Source organism: Synchiropus splendidus, chromosome 6 (assembly GCF_027744825.2).
Source record: "Synchiropus splendidus isolate RoL2022-P1 chromosome 6, RoL_Sspl_1.0, whole genome shotgun sequence".
Classification (NCBI taxonomy): Eukaryota; Metazoa; Chordata; class Actinopteri; order Syngnathiformes; family Callionymidae; genus Synchiropus; species Synchiropus splendidus.
This window is the reverse complement of record NC_071339.1, coordinates 19,087,853-19,102,487: the sequence shown is the minus strand read 5'-3', so window position 1 is coordinate 19,102,487 and position 14,635 is coordinate 19,087,853. Positions and strand designations below refer to the sequence as shown.

General features: G+C 43.0%; 1 protein-coding gene across 3 annotated transcripts in view; it reads left to right on the top strand.

Moving 5' to 3' along the window:
- LOC128760171 (zinc finger E-box-binding homeobox 2-like) overlaps positions 1-13,218 on the top strand; it is a 29,645-nt gene extending 16,427 nt beyond the window's left edge. For all 3 annotated transcript variants that reach the window (XM_053867234.1, XM_053867235.1, XM_053867233.1), the window contains exons 2-8: positions 3,211-3,492; positions 6,712-6,921; positions 7,259-7,452; positions 7,603-7,714; positions 8,716-10,016; positions 10,626-10,809; positions 11,585-13,218. In XM_053867234.1, the coding sequence (XP_053723209.1) occupies positions 3,211-3,492; positions 6,712-6,921; positions 7,259-7,452; positions 7,603-7,714; positions 8,716-10,016; positions 10,626-10,809; positions 11,585-12,117 (2,816 nt within the window). In that variant the 3' untranslated portion in view covers positions 12,118-13,218. The remainder of the gene's footprint in view (positions 1-3,210; positions 3,493-6,711; positions 6,922-7,258; positions 7,453-7,602; positions 7,715-8,715; positions 10,017-10,625; positions 10,810-11,584) is intronic.
- Positions 13,219-14,635: the final 1,417 nt, after the last annotated feature.

The following is a 14,635-nucleotide window of genomic DNA, read 5'->3' as shown; positions in this document are numbered from 1 at the left end:
AGATGCCACTCACTCTCTTGGAGGAGGGTTGTTCAGTTTTCTCAGCTTGTCGATTCAAATCACTTGCTATGTCTTTGACAGGCAACAAGGGGAATCTGAGCTGGTCCTGTCGCTAGTTCTTATGGTGTTTGTCAGTACAGATGCATTTTATTGGATTTGTTTGGATGATATCCTTTAAGAACTACACTACTTTTACTCTAGTGCAAATACAGTGCAGCTAGTGCCCGAGGATTTCGGAAAGGAACCGTCATGTGATAAATCCAAATTCAATCCAAGTGTGTTTTTTATGTATTGAGTTACTTGTACATTTTAATTGGGTGTTTTCCATAAATAAAAGAGAGCAAGCTGTATGTGTTTGTCGTAGGACTGGAAGAAACAAACAAGTTAATTTCTAAGTAATTGTCGTGTGCTTACAATTTTGCCACATAATGAGCGACTGAAGACCAGATCACATATGTGAGTCGTAAAGTAAACCGCCTCTCCGCGTGTCACTTTGTGGCCATGCCCTCCAGGATGTGAACTGAAATGGCAGATAAATGTTTTCTTTTTCAATCTCCAGCTGTCAGAAAAGTCTGTGCCTGCACATTTTGTAATGAATTCACTCATCAAGTTTTAGCTCAAGAGTTTTCGTGAGCTAGATGAAATTTAAAACTGCTTTGTCTTGTAACTGACGTTCCTATTTAGTTTGGGCCTGTGTGTATTTGAATGGAACGATTTTACAAGGCGTACAGTCGATTCCGTCAATGTCTATGTACTGTCAATTCCATTACTTTTCAAATGTTGAAAAGTAACGGCATGCTAGTATACTCAGAAGTACATTTTTCTTGGTTCTTCTGGGGTTTATGTCCAGGACATTTTGTCTACTTGGTCTAGAGCTAGCTTACTTTCTAGCTTGTTCAGGTGACCACTGTGCTATGTAGCATCGTAGCTTGGGTTGCTCCTGGACTAGCTTTTAGTTTGGCAAAGACACGACAACATTTACACTCCACTTTCCTCAATTGGTTATTCCTTTGTTTTGTTTACCACTAATGTGACTTGAATTGAAGGGACTGTGAAAGAGGATTTTGCTTCATTATTATTATTATTATTTTAATTTTCTAAGCTGTTACATAACTGTTTTTTTTTTAAAGTTAGCTAAAATGCTAACAAAACTATTCTTCCCTCAGCAGTTCGCCGCTTTGTTTTTGTGTGTTCATTCTTTCAGTCAGATGTAATTCACTTGCGGTGTGTTTCGCGTTGTGAGTCTACGACAGAAACCCTCAGACGACGTCGATTCGCTGGTCAAATCTGTCTTGGGTCACCCCCATGACAAAAACATGGCTGACTTTAATGTGGGCAAATCAGTCTTAGAACACACGTGACGGAGTTATTATGCAAAGGTCAGCACTTTTGAAACGGTTGGGGAACCCTGGACCACTTTTCGTTGATGAGTCAACATACGCACGAAAAAAAAAAGGGCTGCTACATTGAAATTTGGAAACAGCATTGTCAAAGCATCAGCCAGAGCCGCCGACGCTGCGGGCGCAGATCATGATGCAGCGCAGTTTGAGTCACCGTCTTCCCACGCAGAACAGTTGTGCATGTGAGATAGTGTTCGGCTGCTTTGGTTTGTGAGCATTTCACGAATTTCTTGAGTCGCTGCCCTCAAAGACTCAGACCAAAAGACTTTCTTGAAGGATGCGTTCCAAATAAATAAATCAGCAGGACAGCTAATGAAAGCCATCCCACATTTAATAGCGTCATATACGGGCTCTCTGTCACTCACTTTCATTGGAGGGGAAATTAGAGCCAATTTGATGCTAATCTGGACCAGATTTTTCTTCTTTCGGGCCCAGTGTGGTTTGTCCGAGCGGACCGGGACACCCTGCGACGCTGGCGGCTCAACCGCTGCAACAGCTTTTATCATTCAGCGACATGAAAATGTCAGAGAAAAACTAGCACCATTATTATTATTATGAAAATTGTTAGATTTGTATTTCACGCTCCAATGAAAATTATTGTTTGCAAAAACAACAACAATTTGTCATGGAGTATGCAGTTAGTTTTTAGCACATGGTTCAAAGTTGCTTTAATTTTCAAGTGTGGGGGTTAAAACCATTCCTCATAAAATATTGTGTACATTGTTTGGACTTCATAGTTTATGATCGAATGCAGCGATAAGTGAGAATTTTTTTAAAATTGTCTTCATGTACTTAACACTTAACCATATAGAATTATTTGTGTAATAGAAACACAAGTTAAGCGTTCATATTAAAAAAAAAACTTTAATAAGGTAAAGCAGACCTGAGGAAAAAGGGGATCACAGTTTTAGCCTTATCTGTTTTTAACCATATACTTTACTCGAATTGACTTCAGTTTCGTTGCCCAATTGTAGAACTCAAAATATATTTATAAATATATTAAAATATTATAGGATTAAACCAAAATATTCTGAATGAATAGGAGGAAAACATGCTGTTTTCATTCACCTGAATTAATCATAGTTTAGTGTGAGATTTTGGCATGGAAATAAAATAAAATAACAAATAAATTGAGTGCTAATGCAGATCTCCACTGTTTTATCAGCTCATTGAACTAAAGCACCACACTCAACACTTAAACTAATAATTGCACCGTAAAAACGACATGAACTTAATGAGCAGTGAGGAGTTATTCTGAAGTCTGATCTTGTTTAAAAAAAAAAAAACAGGAACATAAATGTCGATGTCATGTTGTAACTTTGATCAGATTAGAAACCCATCATTTCCTGTGAAAAAAAACGAGAGCTTGCTTAATCCTCTGTCTTCTCTTGTGATGTTCCTTTCAAAGATCCTCTTGGCAGGGATGCTCTTGTTGTGATCTTAAATGGCCGGTACTTGCTTGTGATTAGATATTGCCAATCAGCGGGAGGAAAACAGAGACCCCTCAAAAAAAGCCTTTTGGAAATCGGAGCCTGCAGCACAAATCCCCGGCATGTGGTAGTGATTGTCATATATTGTCTTTGCCATGGGAAAGAGTGCTGCTCTCTTTTATTTCAGCGGCAGCGGGCACCACGCTAAATCGCAATATGCTATTTATTTTTCCCATTAAGGGAGCGTTGAATTGCATCGCTGTGAATTACTACCATACGCATTTAAAAAAAAGAGAAATGATCATTTCGATCGATTGTTGTTGGTTTTATATTGTGTGACAATTTAATAAAATATCTTTTTTTGGTCTGTGATTTCACAGTGGATGCTGAGCAGGTGGGCTCGCTGGGGTCCGAGGGCGAAGATGAGGTGGGGCTATGGAACCTGGAGCATCCCGACTGCCAGGAGGCCCTGGACAAGACGAGCCTGACACCCAGCGAGGGCACCGAGGAGCCTGGCAGTCCAGCGTTGTCCACCCAGCCGCAGAGTCTGAGCCCGAGCAGCAGGAACTGCTGGTCTCAGGGCGACCCAGAGGTCGGGGTCCCGGATGAAGATGCGGCTGCCGGTGACAGAGAGCGGTACCCGGACCCACTGACCATGTTCTGTAAGTGAATCAAATCAGAAACGTTATTTCCTCGCTGTGTTGGTTTGCTACATATTGGGGCATCAATGGCGCACAGACCTGCGTGAAGGTGTTCCAGGCCCTCTCGTGTGTGGAAACATGTTTACAGTGATGCAACACAGCTCCACTCCATGACACCTTCAAAGCCTTGCAGAAACACCTTCATATCAGCTCCTTGTGATTCCACATCTCCCATACAAGCCGTCCGTCTCCTTTGAAAAAGCAGCCTTCTGAAAGCATGACAAAAGAACTCATCCCACACAATGTCACAATGTTTCCCTGCATCAAAGAGGTGACGTTACGGCGGTGAAATCAGCGCAGCACGACGCGAGGCATTGCCTTTTCTTCGGGCCAGATCAAAGACTCACGCGGCTCGCCGACTAACAATCACTTAGCTGCCTCGCCTGGTACCACCGGGCCTCGCCTGCGTTGAGTTTTCGCAGCGCTTCCAACGACCCGGGTTCGTCCCTCAGCCACAGAAGAAAGTGTCTCACTTCATGCCAACAGCTGCAAACATTCTGAAAATCTTCCCTGCCGTCGCCAAAAGTGAAGCTGACTGCTGTAAGCCGAGGTGGGAGGCATCCACTCACGCTTAAGTACATCTGAAGGTTCTACCCTCTCCGCTTGGCAAGAATGAGAAATGGCTCCTTATACATTTTAGCTACTCCTTTTCTGATTTATTTTTATTCGTATGAGTTGAAATGTACAGCTTCGTAATATATTTCAACTGAAGCAACGCAGAACCAAGGCTGAAAAAAATGCATCAATCAACGACAGGTTTTCAATGAGCTGATTCAAATCTGGCAGGAGTTGTGTCACCATGGCGACGCAGTACGTGTGTCTCCTGGAAATTAAATGTTCCCTGAAAAAGACAGACAACGCTCGCGATCCTGACGTGTGAGCCAATGATGATGTCTTTCACTGACAGAAGGCTGAATTCTCCACATTCCTGACCAGCTGCAGTCGTGTTAGACATGTTGAGCACACTTGAAACAAGAAGGCCATCATTCCCCTGTGACGTGTGAAGTTCAATGCACTTTTTTAGGGGGGTCAGATTTGTATTCTGGAAGGTCAGTAGCCTTTAAATTTTGTTGTTTTATTCTTTTTTAAATGTCTCACTTGACCTTCATGAAGGACCTTCATTACTTATACCACTCTCTATTTTGCCATTATTTTTCCCACAGATATTAAGAAATATAACTGTCTGTCTTTTTTAAACAACAGAATTTAATGCTAATCGGTGAATCGGTAAAAATAGTTAAAAATAATAAATGGTTTCTTTTGTAAATTACATAACATTACATCTGAATTACATTCTTTTTTTTCACCTTTTAGCATATATTTTTATAGTCTATATATATTTTAGGATGTGTAGGACAGTCTCAGTGTCCTATATTTTCAACATATTTAGATCGGGAAAAAACAGTTTTCACATTTAAATGTTTGTGGCATAATTGTGCTTTGTTCATTTGCATTTGCTATTTGCTTTTTTAATGTTTTAAAATATATTTATTCTTCATTATTATTTTCATTTGAGATAGTTCAGATGCTTCACTGCCTGTGGGCCATATACGATTGTCGCTGCACCCTGATATGGCCCTCGGGCCTTTCGTTTGACATGCCTCCTGTAGTGGCAGAACAGTCAAAACGTCTGCTTGTCAGAGGTCGGGAATGTTTAATTCTTTAAAGCACTTCGCCCATTTAACCGCTGACTCAGACGTCAGTGGCCTCATTCCTCTACAAACATATTAACATAGCCGCACGATATCTGGAAAATATGCACTGTATGAAAACTGCTGTTTGGATATCTAGATGATTATAACTTTGTCTTGCATTTAAAAGTAGAGTTTAAATGTTTATGCGCTGGTTTCCAGGGTTAACCTGTCAGCAGAATGTGTGCGGTACCCCTGTCAACAAAGGCAAGATTGTGTTTTTAAATGACCAAGAAATGACAAAAAACATTTTTCATCCAGTGCACTGTTTCAGAATGTCTCATATTTTTTGGATAACCTCTTATGATGTCCGCCTTTTGCTGACAGTCTCCAACTTCTGGTTCCAGCCAGGGAGACGTCCGTGTGAAGAAGTGAATATAAATACTTCTTTCCCTGTAAAATCCCAGAATTCTGATTCTTTCAGTGCTGAAGCTTAATGAGTGACACTAGCAAAACAGAGGCTGCAAGAATTCAACGAAACATGCTAAAAATGATGTCAAACACGTTCATCCCGGATCATAAAACCGCACTTGTTTTTTTTTTTTATTCCAAAACGCCGACCTTGTGACAGATTGAATTAACAATCTTTGCCAGATGTTAAGGAAAAAAAGAGCCGTTCAATTATGTCAACATTAATCAGATTTTCGTTGGACTGGCTGCGGTTTCACGTGAACTGTTTGTTGCTTTTGTCTGCTCTGAGTTAGCGGCTTCTCTTCGACCCTGTGCTTAAACAGAGGAATTGTAATGAGGTGAAACGTATCATGTGTAATTCCTTCCACTGCGTCTTGTGATGAATAGTCCCGACCTAAAACAGCCTGGTCTCATATTGTTGGACTCTTAAATGAAGTTTAGAACTTGCAATATATTCATCAATTTGAAAGTAAACTTTATGTATTAGCAACATAAGGATTACAATACATTTGGAAAAGTATGATCTTGTAATCCATACAATAACAAAACTAAATGGTCTTCCATATCAAAGGGATTAAAGTGCACGTAAATGGTAAAAAAAAAAAAAAAAAGATTTTTAAGCAATAAAATATAATGTTACTTATAGTGGGTTGAATATCATGACATAATGCTCATAATTCACAGGGGTTGGACAAACTAATGGTAACACCTTAAAGCGTATTTAGCTTTAAGGTGTTTCCATTATGTTGTCCAACCCCCGTAAGATACACGTTTAAAATATGATGTGAATAATCTAGTCTTTTTTTTTTTTGCACATCGGGAAAAAAAATGACTAAATCATCAAAACATAATAAGAAAACGTGTGTTCTGTAAATAAACAAACAGTGAAAACAGACATGGAGTGGATATTATGAGAAATAAATATTTTGGTATATAAGTAAAGATGGAGTACTATTGAGTATTTTTTAACAGGACAAAATGGGATGATCGAAAGTAAAGAGCAGCAACAACGAATCTAAGAATGTTGTTTGTACTGTATGTGTGACAGCTCCTGATTTGAAGTGCATTTGTCTTGCAGGCAAGAACTCGGACTCCCACCATGAGCTGGAAGACCTGGCACACTACGAGCTTTTGGCCCGTCTGAGGAAGACCTCGTCTTCATCTGGCTTCTTAGATCACCGGATTCAGAACGGTGTGCCGGACATCAACCAACCAGACAGCAGACATGAAGATCTTCCACCTGCCATTTGGTCCCCGGGTGCTCAGCACTGCTCACCTGAGTCTGCAGGTCAGAACAGGAACTACAATGTTAACATTCATTTATTTTTTAAACATGCTATCATGACATTAACGGGATAAATGGGATCCCTTTCTTCAGTTTAGTTGACATTTTATGTTCTTGAATAAAAGCTGCACAGCCAAGTGATACATTTTCATGAAATGTGGTCCCATTTCTGCAACATGAGCCCAATAAAATTCCTCTGAGAGGAAGGGGTCTCAGAGTCAAAGTCACTTTAGCAGATTGTAGAACAGGAAGGAGGCCAGGGGCAGACATGTTTGTGCCACACTTGAAGCAGGGGCCTGGGCAGCTTTTCGGTTCCCTAACGCTCCTCCTTTCTCTCCAGAAGCCAGGATGAGCCAGCAGGCCTGTCCTTTTTGCCACAAAACCTTCCAGCGTGGTGCCTTGCTGAGGGATCACATCAAATACTGCCATGAGAGAGATAGCGGTCACATGGTCTGTCCACTGTGCGGCTACACTGTCACGCACCGGGCACAGATGGAGCGCCACCTTGCGCTTCACAACCAAGTGCAGGAGAAGGTGAGTTCAGCACAAAGTTTCCGGACTTCTCCTTTCAGAAGTAGAGATTGATGGACGACTGATAAACTCAAGTATATATTGGCTGCTCTTAAATAATGCGTGAGAACTGAAATCCTCACAGAAATTGAATTGGAATGCCTGTCACTCTAGAGCACCATCAGCCTGGATCCCGGCATGGAGAGCAGGAAGTTCAAATGTCTGCAGTGTGGGAAGGCGTTCAAGTACAAGCATCACCTCAAAGAACATCTTCGCATCCACAGCGGTGAGAAAACACCCACTGCTTTTCGAACCCGTCCACCTCACTCAATGCTTTTTTTAATTTTCCGCTCTGTTAAAACTGTTTTCATGTTAGTTGATACACAACAGACTCAAGGATCAAGGTACTTTTGTAAGGTGAAATAATATATTATTTCAAATTAAGCAAAGTCAATATTCCATGTGTTTAACATCTGGAATACATGCTGTTGATTCATTTTTTTAATTACAATTAAACTCATCCAGAAAAAACTGCAGTTCTTTCCAAGTGACTGATGTTTCTCAGCATTTCTGTTGTTTAGAAGTAATACTGCCATTGCTGTTAAACTGACTTTGAATGTGCAGCATTATCTTCATTGAACACATTGTTTTATTGATTCATGTCAAACCCAAGGCCTGTGGGCCATTTGAGGTCAGCAAGTGTTTTAATGCGGACGGTAAGAGCTTTATGAACACAGTTTAGAAAGTACCAAATAACTTAGTTGATGCGCTGTTATGACACATATGAAAAGGTAGTAGTAGTGAAAATGGCCAAATATATTCCCTAATCGATGCTGGTGGATGGTCCATTCTCAAGTTCGGCTCCAAGCCACTTGCACGAATGACGCTCTTTACAATGTGCATAATATTCTGGCCCCTTTATTCAGTTTGATGAAATACTGTCGCCACAGCTGATCATAACACGATCAGTTCAGTAGGCGTTATCTATTAAGTCTTGTCTGCTTGCTCTTTCTGACTTGGAAAGCCTCCAAAAATGTTGACTAACCGATGGGTGGAAGCAACTCTTAATCTCTTTTTCTTCTCCTCATGATGTCCAGAGGGACACGTTTCAATCTTGTGAATGAACTATTCCCGCATTTTCATCAGACTCGCGTCACAATATTACTCCAAGTGCACAGAAACGGCCCTGTTTTTTCTTCTTCATACAAGCCTTGTTTCCTTTGTTCTTGTTTCATCCCGTTTCGCTGGCCTGAGACTTATCTTTTCGGCCTTTATTTTGTCTTTCAGGAGAGAAACCATACGAGTGCTCCAACTGCAAGAAACGCTTCTCCCACTCGGGCTCCTACAGCTCTCACCTCAGCAGCAAAAAGTGCCTCAGCAACGGAGGAACATTCAACGGGCACAGCCAAAGTTCATACCAAAGCAACTTCTTCCCGACATCTCCCTCTGTGGGCGCGGGGAGGAACAGCACTGACAAAAGCTCACCTGTGGCCTTGCAATCTCAGAAGAACCCCAAACAGTCAGGCAGAGTTCTGGAGGAGGATCAGAGCGCCGGAGGCTTCCCGTCAGACCTGGCGCAGCTTTGGGACCCTTCAGCTGAGCTCTCATTGAGGGCCAGTATTTTCAAGGGGACCACGCTGCTCCCTTACCTTCACTCCGGCAGGAAATTTGAACAGATGCTGCAGGAGATGCTGCACAGAGACTTGAAGACAGAGAATGGAGAAGGTGTGGAGGAGGGGAAGGGGATCACCAATGCTGATAGGAAGTTCTCGCCGGTGAGGTCTGGTGAGGGGGAACGAGGTGTTCTGGGGGTGAGCTGCCGCTGGTGTTCGCAGCTTTTCCCGAACGTGGCAGTTCTTCTGCAGCACGAGCGCTACCTGTGCAAGATGAATCGTGATCCGTTAGACGTTCCTCACAGCAAAGACCTCACCCACTCGCCGCCGCTGTTCCTTAGAGCTGAGAACAGCAGAGCGGGCAACCGCGCCAACGGCTTCCTAGGGAGCCGCTCGCCGTTAGAGAAGCCGACCTGGAGCTCAGTTCCGCAGCAGCTTCTGGTCGCGATGCACTCCCCCATTCAACCTGGCCACTCGTCCTTACAGCTCCACCAAAAAGAAACAAGCCCAAGCCATAACAATTCTTCACCTCAAGGGCAGAGGAGAAGAGTCTCTTCCTCTGGACTGGGTTCCCCTGAACTGGCCTCACCTCAGGAGCCCTGGTCAGCTCAGAACGAACCTCTGGACCTCTCGCTCAGAAAGCCGTTTTCTGAAACCAAAAGTAAAACCGCCAATGGGAACTCAAGCAGACAAGAAGTTAGAGATTTTGAGCTGAAACATCACAGTGCTCCTCAACCGTCTCTTCCCCACCACCCGCTCTACAGTGGCTCACCGGTGTTTCCAGCTTCCTTCTACAATGGGTTTAACATCCTCAACCAGGCTGGTTTAGGGCTCTCAGGGTCCCACGGCATCTCGCCGGTTCCATTCAGCCCACCAGCGAATAACCCAGGATTTCTCTCATCCATGTCCTACATCATGGAGACGGAGGCCGAAGCGGCACTGCAGAAGATCCACCAGGAGAGACAAGCCCTCATGGTGAGTGCCGATAACATGCATATCGATAACAAATCTGAAACATGGCGGACTCAACAAGACCGGCAGGCGCTCATTCTGGAGAAATGCATCATTTAGCGGGCAGTATTTCAGATTCCAAATAGGAGATGAGGCGCAGCAGGGCTGTTTGCAGCAGCGGCACAAACCTAGGCTTGAGAAGACCATAACAATACTGTATGATGCTTGAGTCGCTCCTCGAAACCTCCAGTCTCCAGAGCTATCTCAAAACAATGCTCTGTGCTAGCGTCACTTAGCAACACTGTGCTACACCATTGAACACATTGACTGATGGTGTGTGGTTTGTCCAAATGTAAACAGCAGAATTCATTTGTATTAGATTCTTTTAACGTATTTATTTGCAACACCCCCATTCCATTTAAGTGTATTACTTATTTGTTTGATTCCTACATATTTGGGGATCATTTAAATCATTTTCGTTGAAATAAGTGGCAGTGTAGTCCGACCAACAAAATTTCCAATTTTTCCCTACACAGTCAAACGGGTTGTTTACATGCATTTTTAAACTTAGCCAGACGTAACGTAACATAACACCATATCACCCAGGCCTAAGGTAGAATGTGTCCTGTGCAGGGTGAGGTGCTGAGCCGAGGAGCCTTGGACTACCTGGCGCTGATGGAAGAAGGCTTGGAGGGTGACGCTGGGCCTGGCAGGAAGAGGCTGAGGAAAACCGACGAGGGGCTTTACGCCTGCGACATCTGTGAAAAGACCTTTCAGAAGAGCAGCTCCCTTCTGCGGCACAAATACGAACACACAGGTGCGTCGCTTTAAAATCGCCAACAGTGTATTGTGTACTGCTGCCACTGCAAAAACAACTCACATGAACCCAATTCTCACCTGAGAGACACACTTTTTTTGGTGCTGGTCTACATTAAAATCACTCCTTCTGTGCGTGTTGCACGAGCAAGTTCTGGAACTCCACTGCCACCTTGTGTCCCATTGAGCTCCTTACTATCAACGACATTTCAGATGCTAAAATAGGTTCGACTTATCTCGGTAAAATAAAGGGCCTTAACACTAGGCAGAGGTCTGCGCTCCCAGAGTGTTTTTTGTAATGTATTTTCTCACTACTAGGTGCACCTGAATATATAGCTTCATATAGATTAAGCATTCGAAGTATGTGAAAAACAGAGCATCTTATATTCGGTTAGTTTGCTTTAAGAGGTGTGGAATATCTGATGTCTTGTTGTGCGGTCACTTTCAAGCTGGGACAAATGTGCCATGCTAAAGCATGTTGGCGCCCAGATATCTGTGTTCTTCCTCGGTACACGAAGGTCGGTTTCATGGTCGTGCACCATCACGTATATACTGGCGCCACAACGGCCGCTCGGAAGGGATCACTGCAAGTTGTCACAGTTGTCCATGTGCGGGCGAGTCAAACGATAGGTCCGGGGGCCAAATACAGCCACTGATTTAGAATTCATAGTGTTCTGCGATGAAACTTCAAGTCCAATAAGGCACTGCAAGAGTTTCTGCTGCATTCCATTACTTTGGCCCTGCAGTGACTGAGTTCAACGCCTCTGTTTTCGCAGGAAAACGTCCACACGAGTGCAAGATCTGCAAGAAGGCCTTCAAGCACAAGCACCACCTGATCGAGCACAGCCGGCTGCACTCCGGAGAGAAACCCTACCAATGTGACAAGTGCGGCAAACGCTTCTCCCACTCGGGCTCCTACTCGCAGCACATGAACCACCGCTACGCCTACTGCAGCAAAGACCAGGACCCAGACCAGTACAGCGAGGAGATCCCCCTCACTCCGGGAGGCGGCGGCAGCCTGGGGGGTCACCTGTCGCTGGAGACCCCGATGTCTTTGGAGGACACACAGACCCCGCACTCCTTCCTCAGCGACTCCAGTCTGGACGGAGCGCCGGAGAATCTGAAGGAGGAGGAGGAGACCGAGGCCGGCGACGGTGCGGAGGACGAGGCGGAGGAGAGTCCGTCAGAGTCACAGGCGGAACCGGCAACTTGCACTGTGAGGAAGCATCGGGAGCAAATCTGGGACGGCAACTTGAACAAATGTGAACTCAACCTGGACAGAACAGAACTACCGAGGATAAAAACTTGAGCTCAAAACAGCGCACGTTGTATATAATCTCATACTCATTTCATCCCTATAATCTCACCACGTGGCCTTGAACAGGACAAAAGCCTTAAAATTGAAAATATACAAAGATGGATTTACCATTTACGTGACACTTTTCTCATAAATATTAAGTTCCTTTTGTCGCAAAATGTGTCGACATGCTACCAAGTAGAGCGGCTAAGGCTCTCCCTCTGCTCAGAAAACCACAGAAGTGGCCTGTAAGCGACGCCTCTCTGAACTAAGAATTTCATTTCAACACAAACTGACCTGCGATAATTGGTCTACTCCAGGAGCTTCGGTTTCCTCCCTTGATGTTGGCTCCAGGAGGTTCTTTTCTGTTGGCTAATGTTTTTACATAAAGTTGGTTCAAAGCTGAAAAAGCAGTTGGACGTGGGTCGGAACTGCGCGCCAAGTTGTCTCTCTTGTTTTGGTTTAAGTCTCCGAGCATTAATGTGATACAAAAAAACCCCTTTGTATTTGTGATGAAAAGCATGTGGATCGTTTTTATTCATTTTGCAAACATAAAGCAGAAGACTGCACTTTTTTTAAAATAGCTTTCATGAGTGAGGATTGGAAAATAGAAACTTGCACTGTTTGAATGTCCGCATGATAATTGAGCAAAACTGTCTGCTTCTACTCGCCGCTGGACACGTGCTGCGGTCGCTCTTTCACACGATGATGTGTCACGCTCTCCGTAGAGGTGCGGAGAGACGGCCGAGACTCAGGACTTTAACTTCTGCTTTGACTCTGGTGTCGCCTGAGAAGTGCCTTGTGAGTGATGAGCAGATAAGAAGGTGAAGAAGAAGGTGTGACAGTGACTCTCACAGATCTGAAGTGCAGCCTCACTCTGCAGTTCCTCACCTTGTCTGCTCACTCACCATCTTTATATTCACCTCCTGTTTTTATACAGAATTTTCAGTGTAAATGTTATATATTTTTGCATGTTTGTGCATATTTGTAATAAATTGTACAGAATTATGACCAGTGTCCTGGTGACTTCGCTAACAAAGTCTCTTTTTTTCCCCCCAAAAAAACTGCGATAGACTTGCAGACTTCACTGCTGAGCTCTTTACAATGTTTTAGACACAGACACTTGGAACAGTTCAGTTCTTCAAACTGAAGAGAAAAGGCAAGCGACAGTGTTTGTAACAAGCCCTCACGCACAACACCGTGGTCGTGTTCCCACTTCATTCAACATCTGACTCCGAATTAGTATATTTGATATACAGAACGCGCCGAGAACTAGATCACCTACTTGCGCAAAACCATGTTTGATCTTTGTCGTTTAATAAACTTTTAGTTAGATTCTGGGTAGTGGTGGGACTTTATCAAGTTAATTATGATTAGTTAATTACAACATTATTACAAATAATTAATTACAACAAATGTAATTTAATTTAATTTAAACAGTTTGCTCTCCAGCCAACAGGGAAGCTTTGTAAGTGCAGGAGTTGCTGGTCCACTGATCACACTGATGCACAAGACACGTGGCAGCTAGGATGAAAACAACAACAACAAACATGGAGGAATCCCTGAACAAAAGCAAACTAAAGCTTCTGTTTGCTTTTGTTCAAGGAGGTTTTTCACTACACAATGGCCAGGGTTTCCACTACTATGAAATTGAAATTCTTCTACAAATATTTTCAAGACATTAAAAGAGCTTCAGTTTTAATAAGGTGATATAAAAACTTGAATATAGACACCATCATGATTTATTGTGCTATTGTCAAACTGATGCAAAATAAACAATATTTTGTTGTTTACCGAATTCATTCAAATTGAAAAAATGTGCCTTCTTGTTGCAAATATTCTTATATGATTAAACAGCGCTTAATTGAGATTTTTTTTTATTTTTATCGAATACCACAACCTTTATTCTGGGAGATTCCAAAATGTTGTATCTGATGGAGGCAAATTCAGTGAAACTGCTAAGAGGCGACAGACATTTCCCTCTATTCACATGGCCCTTGTGAGGTCAGCGCAAAAGCACAACAATGATTCGAATTCTTAGTTAAACTAGAAGTTGCTTACTTCTTAATGGGTAGCGCTCATTTTAACAGTGTTTTTGTCCCCGAACATATACATTAAAATATGATAAAAGTGTTTTTTTTTTTCAAAATCATATTTACATGGTTTAACAGTTAAAAATAGCTGCCGTTATTTCAGATGTACAGAATGTTACTTAAATGAAGAGACTAAAGACCTAATATCCCTCATGCAACTAGAGAAACGTTGTTTATACGCTGCCCTCTAGCTGTAGGTCCCTGACAGATGGCAGAGCTACCAGTCTAGTTCACCATGTACGTAGGTGGAAACAGACATGGACACTTTGCCTCCTGGCTCAACTCACTTTCAGCTTGGATACTTTGCTTCCCTTTAGCCAGGTTCAAAATCTGGCATAGGAACCAAACGCGTCCCAACCAATGGATTGTAGCCGGGTGAAGTCTGGGAGTCTAAATTTAATTCATATTGAGCAAATGGAACACTCAGGACATTTGCA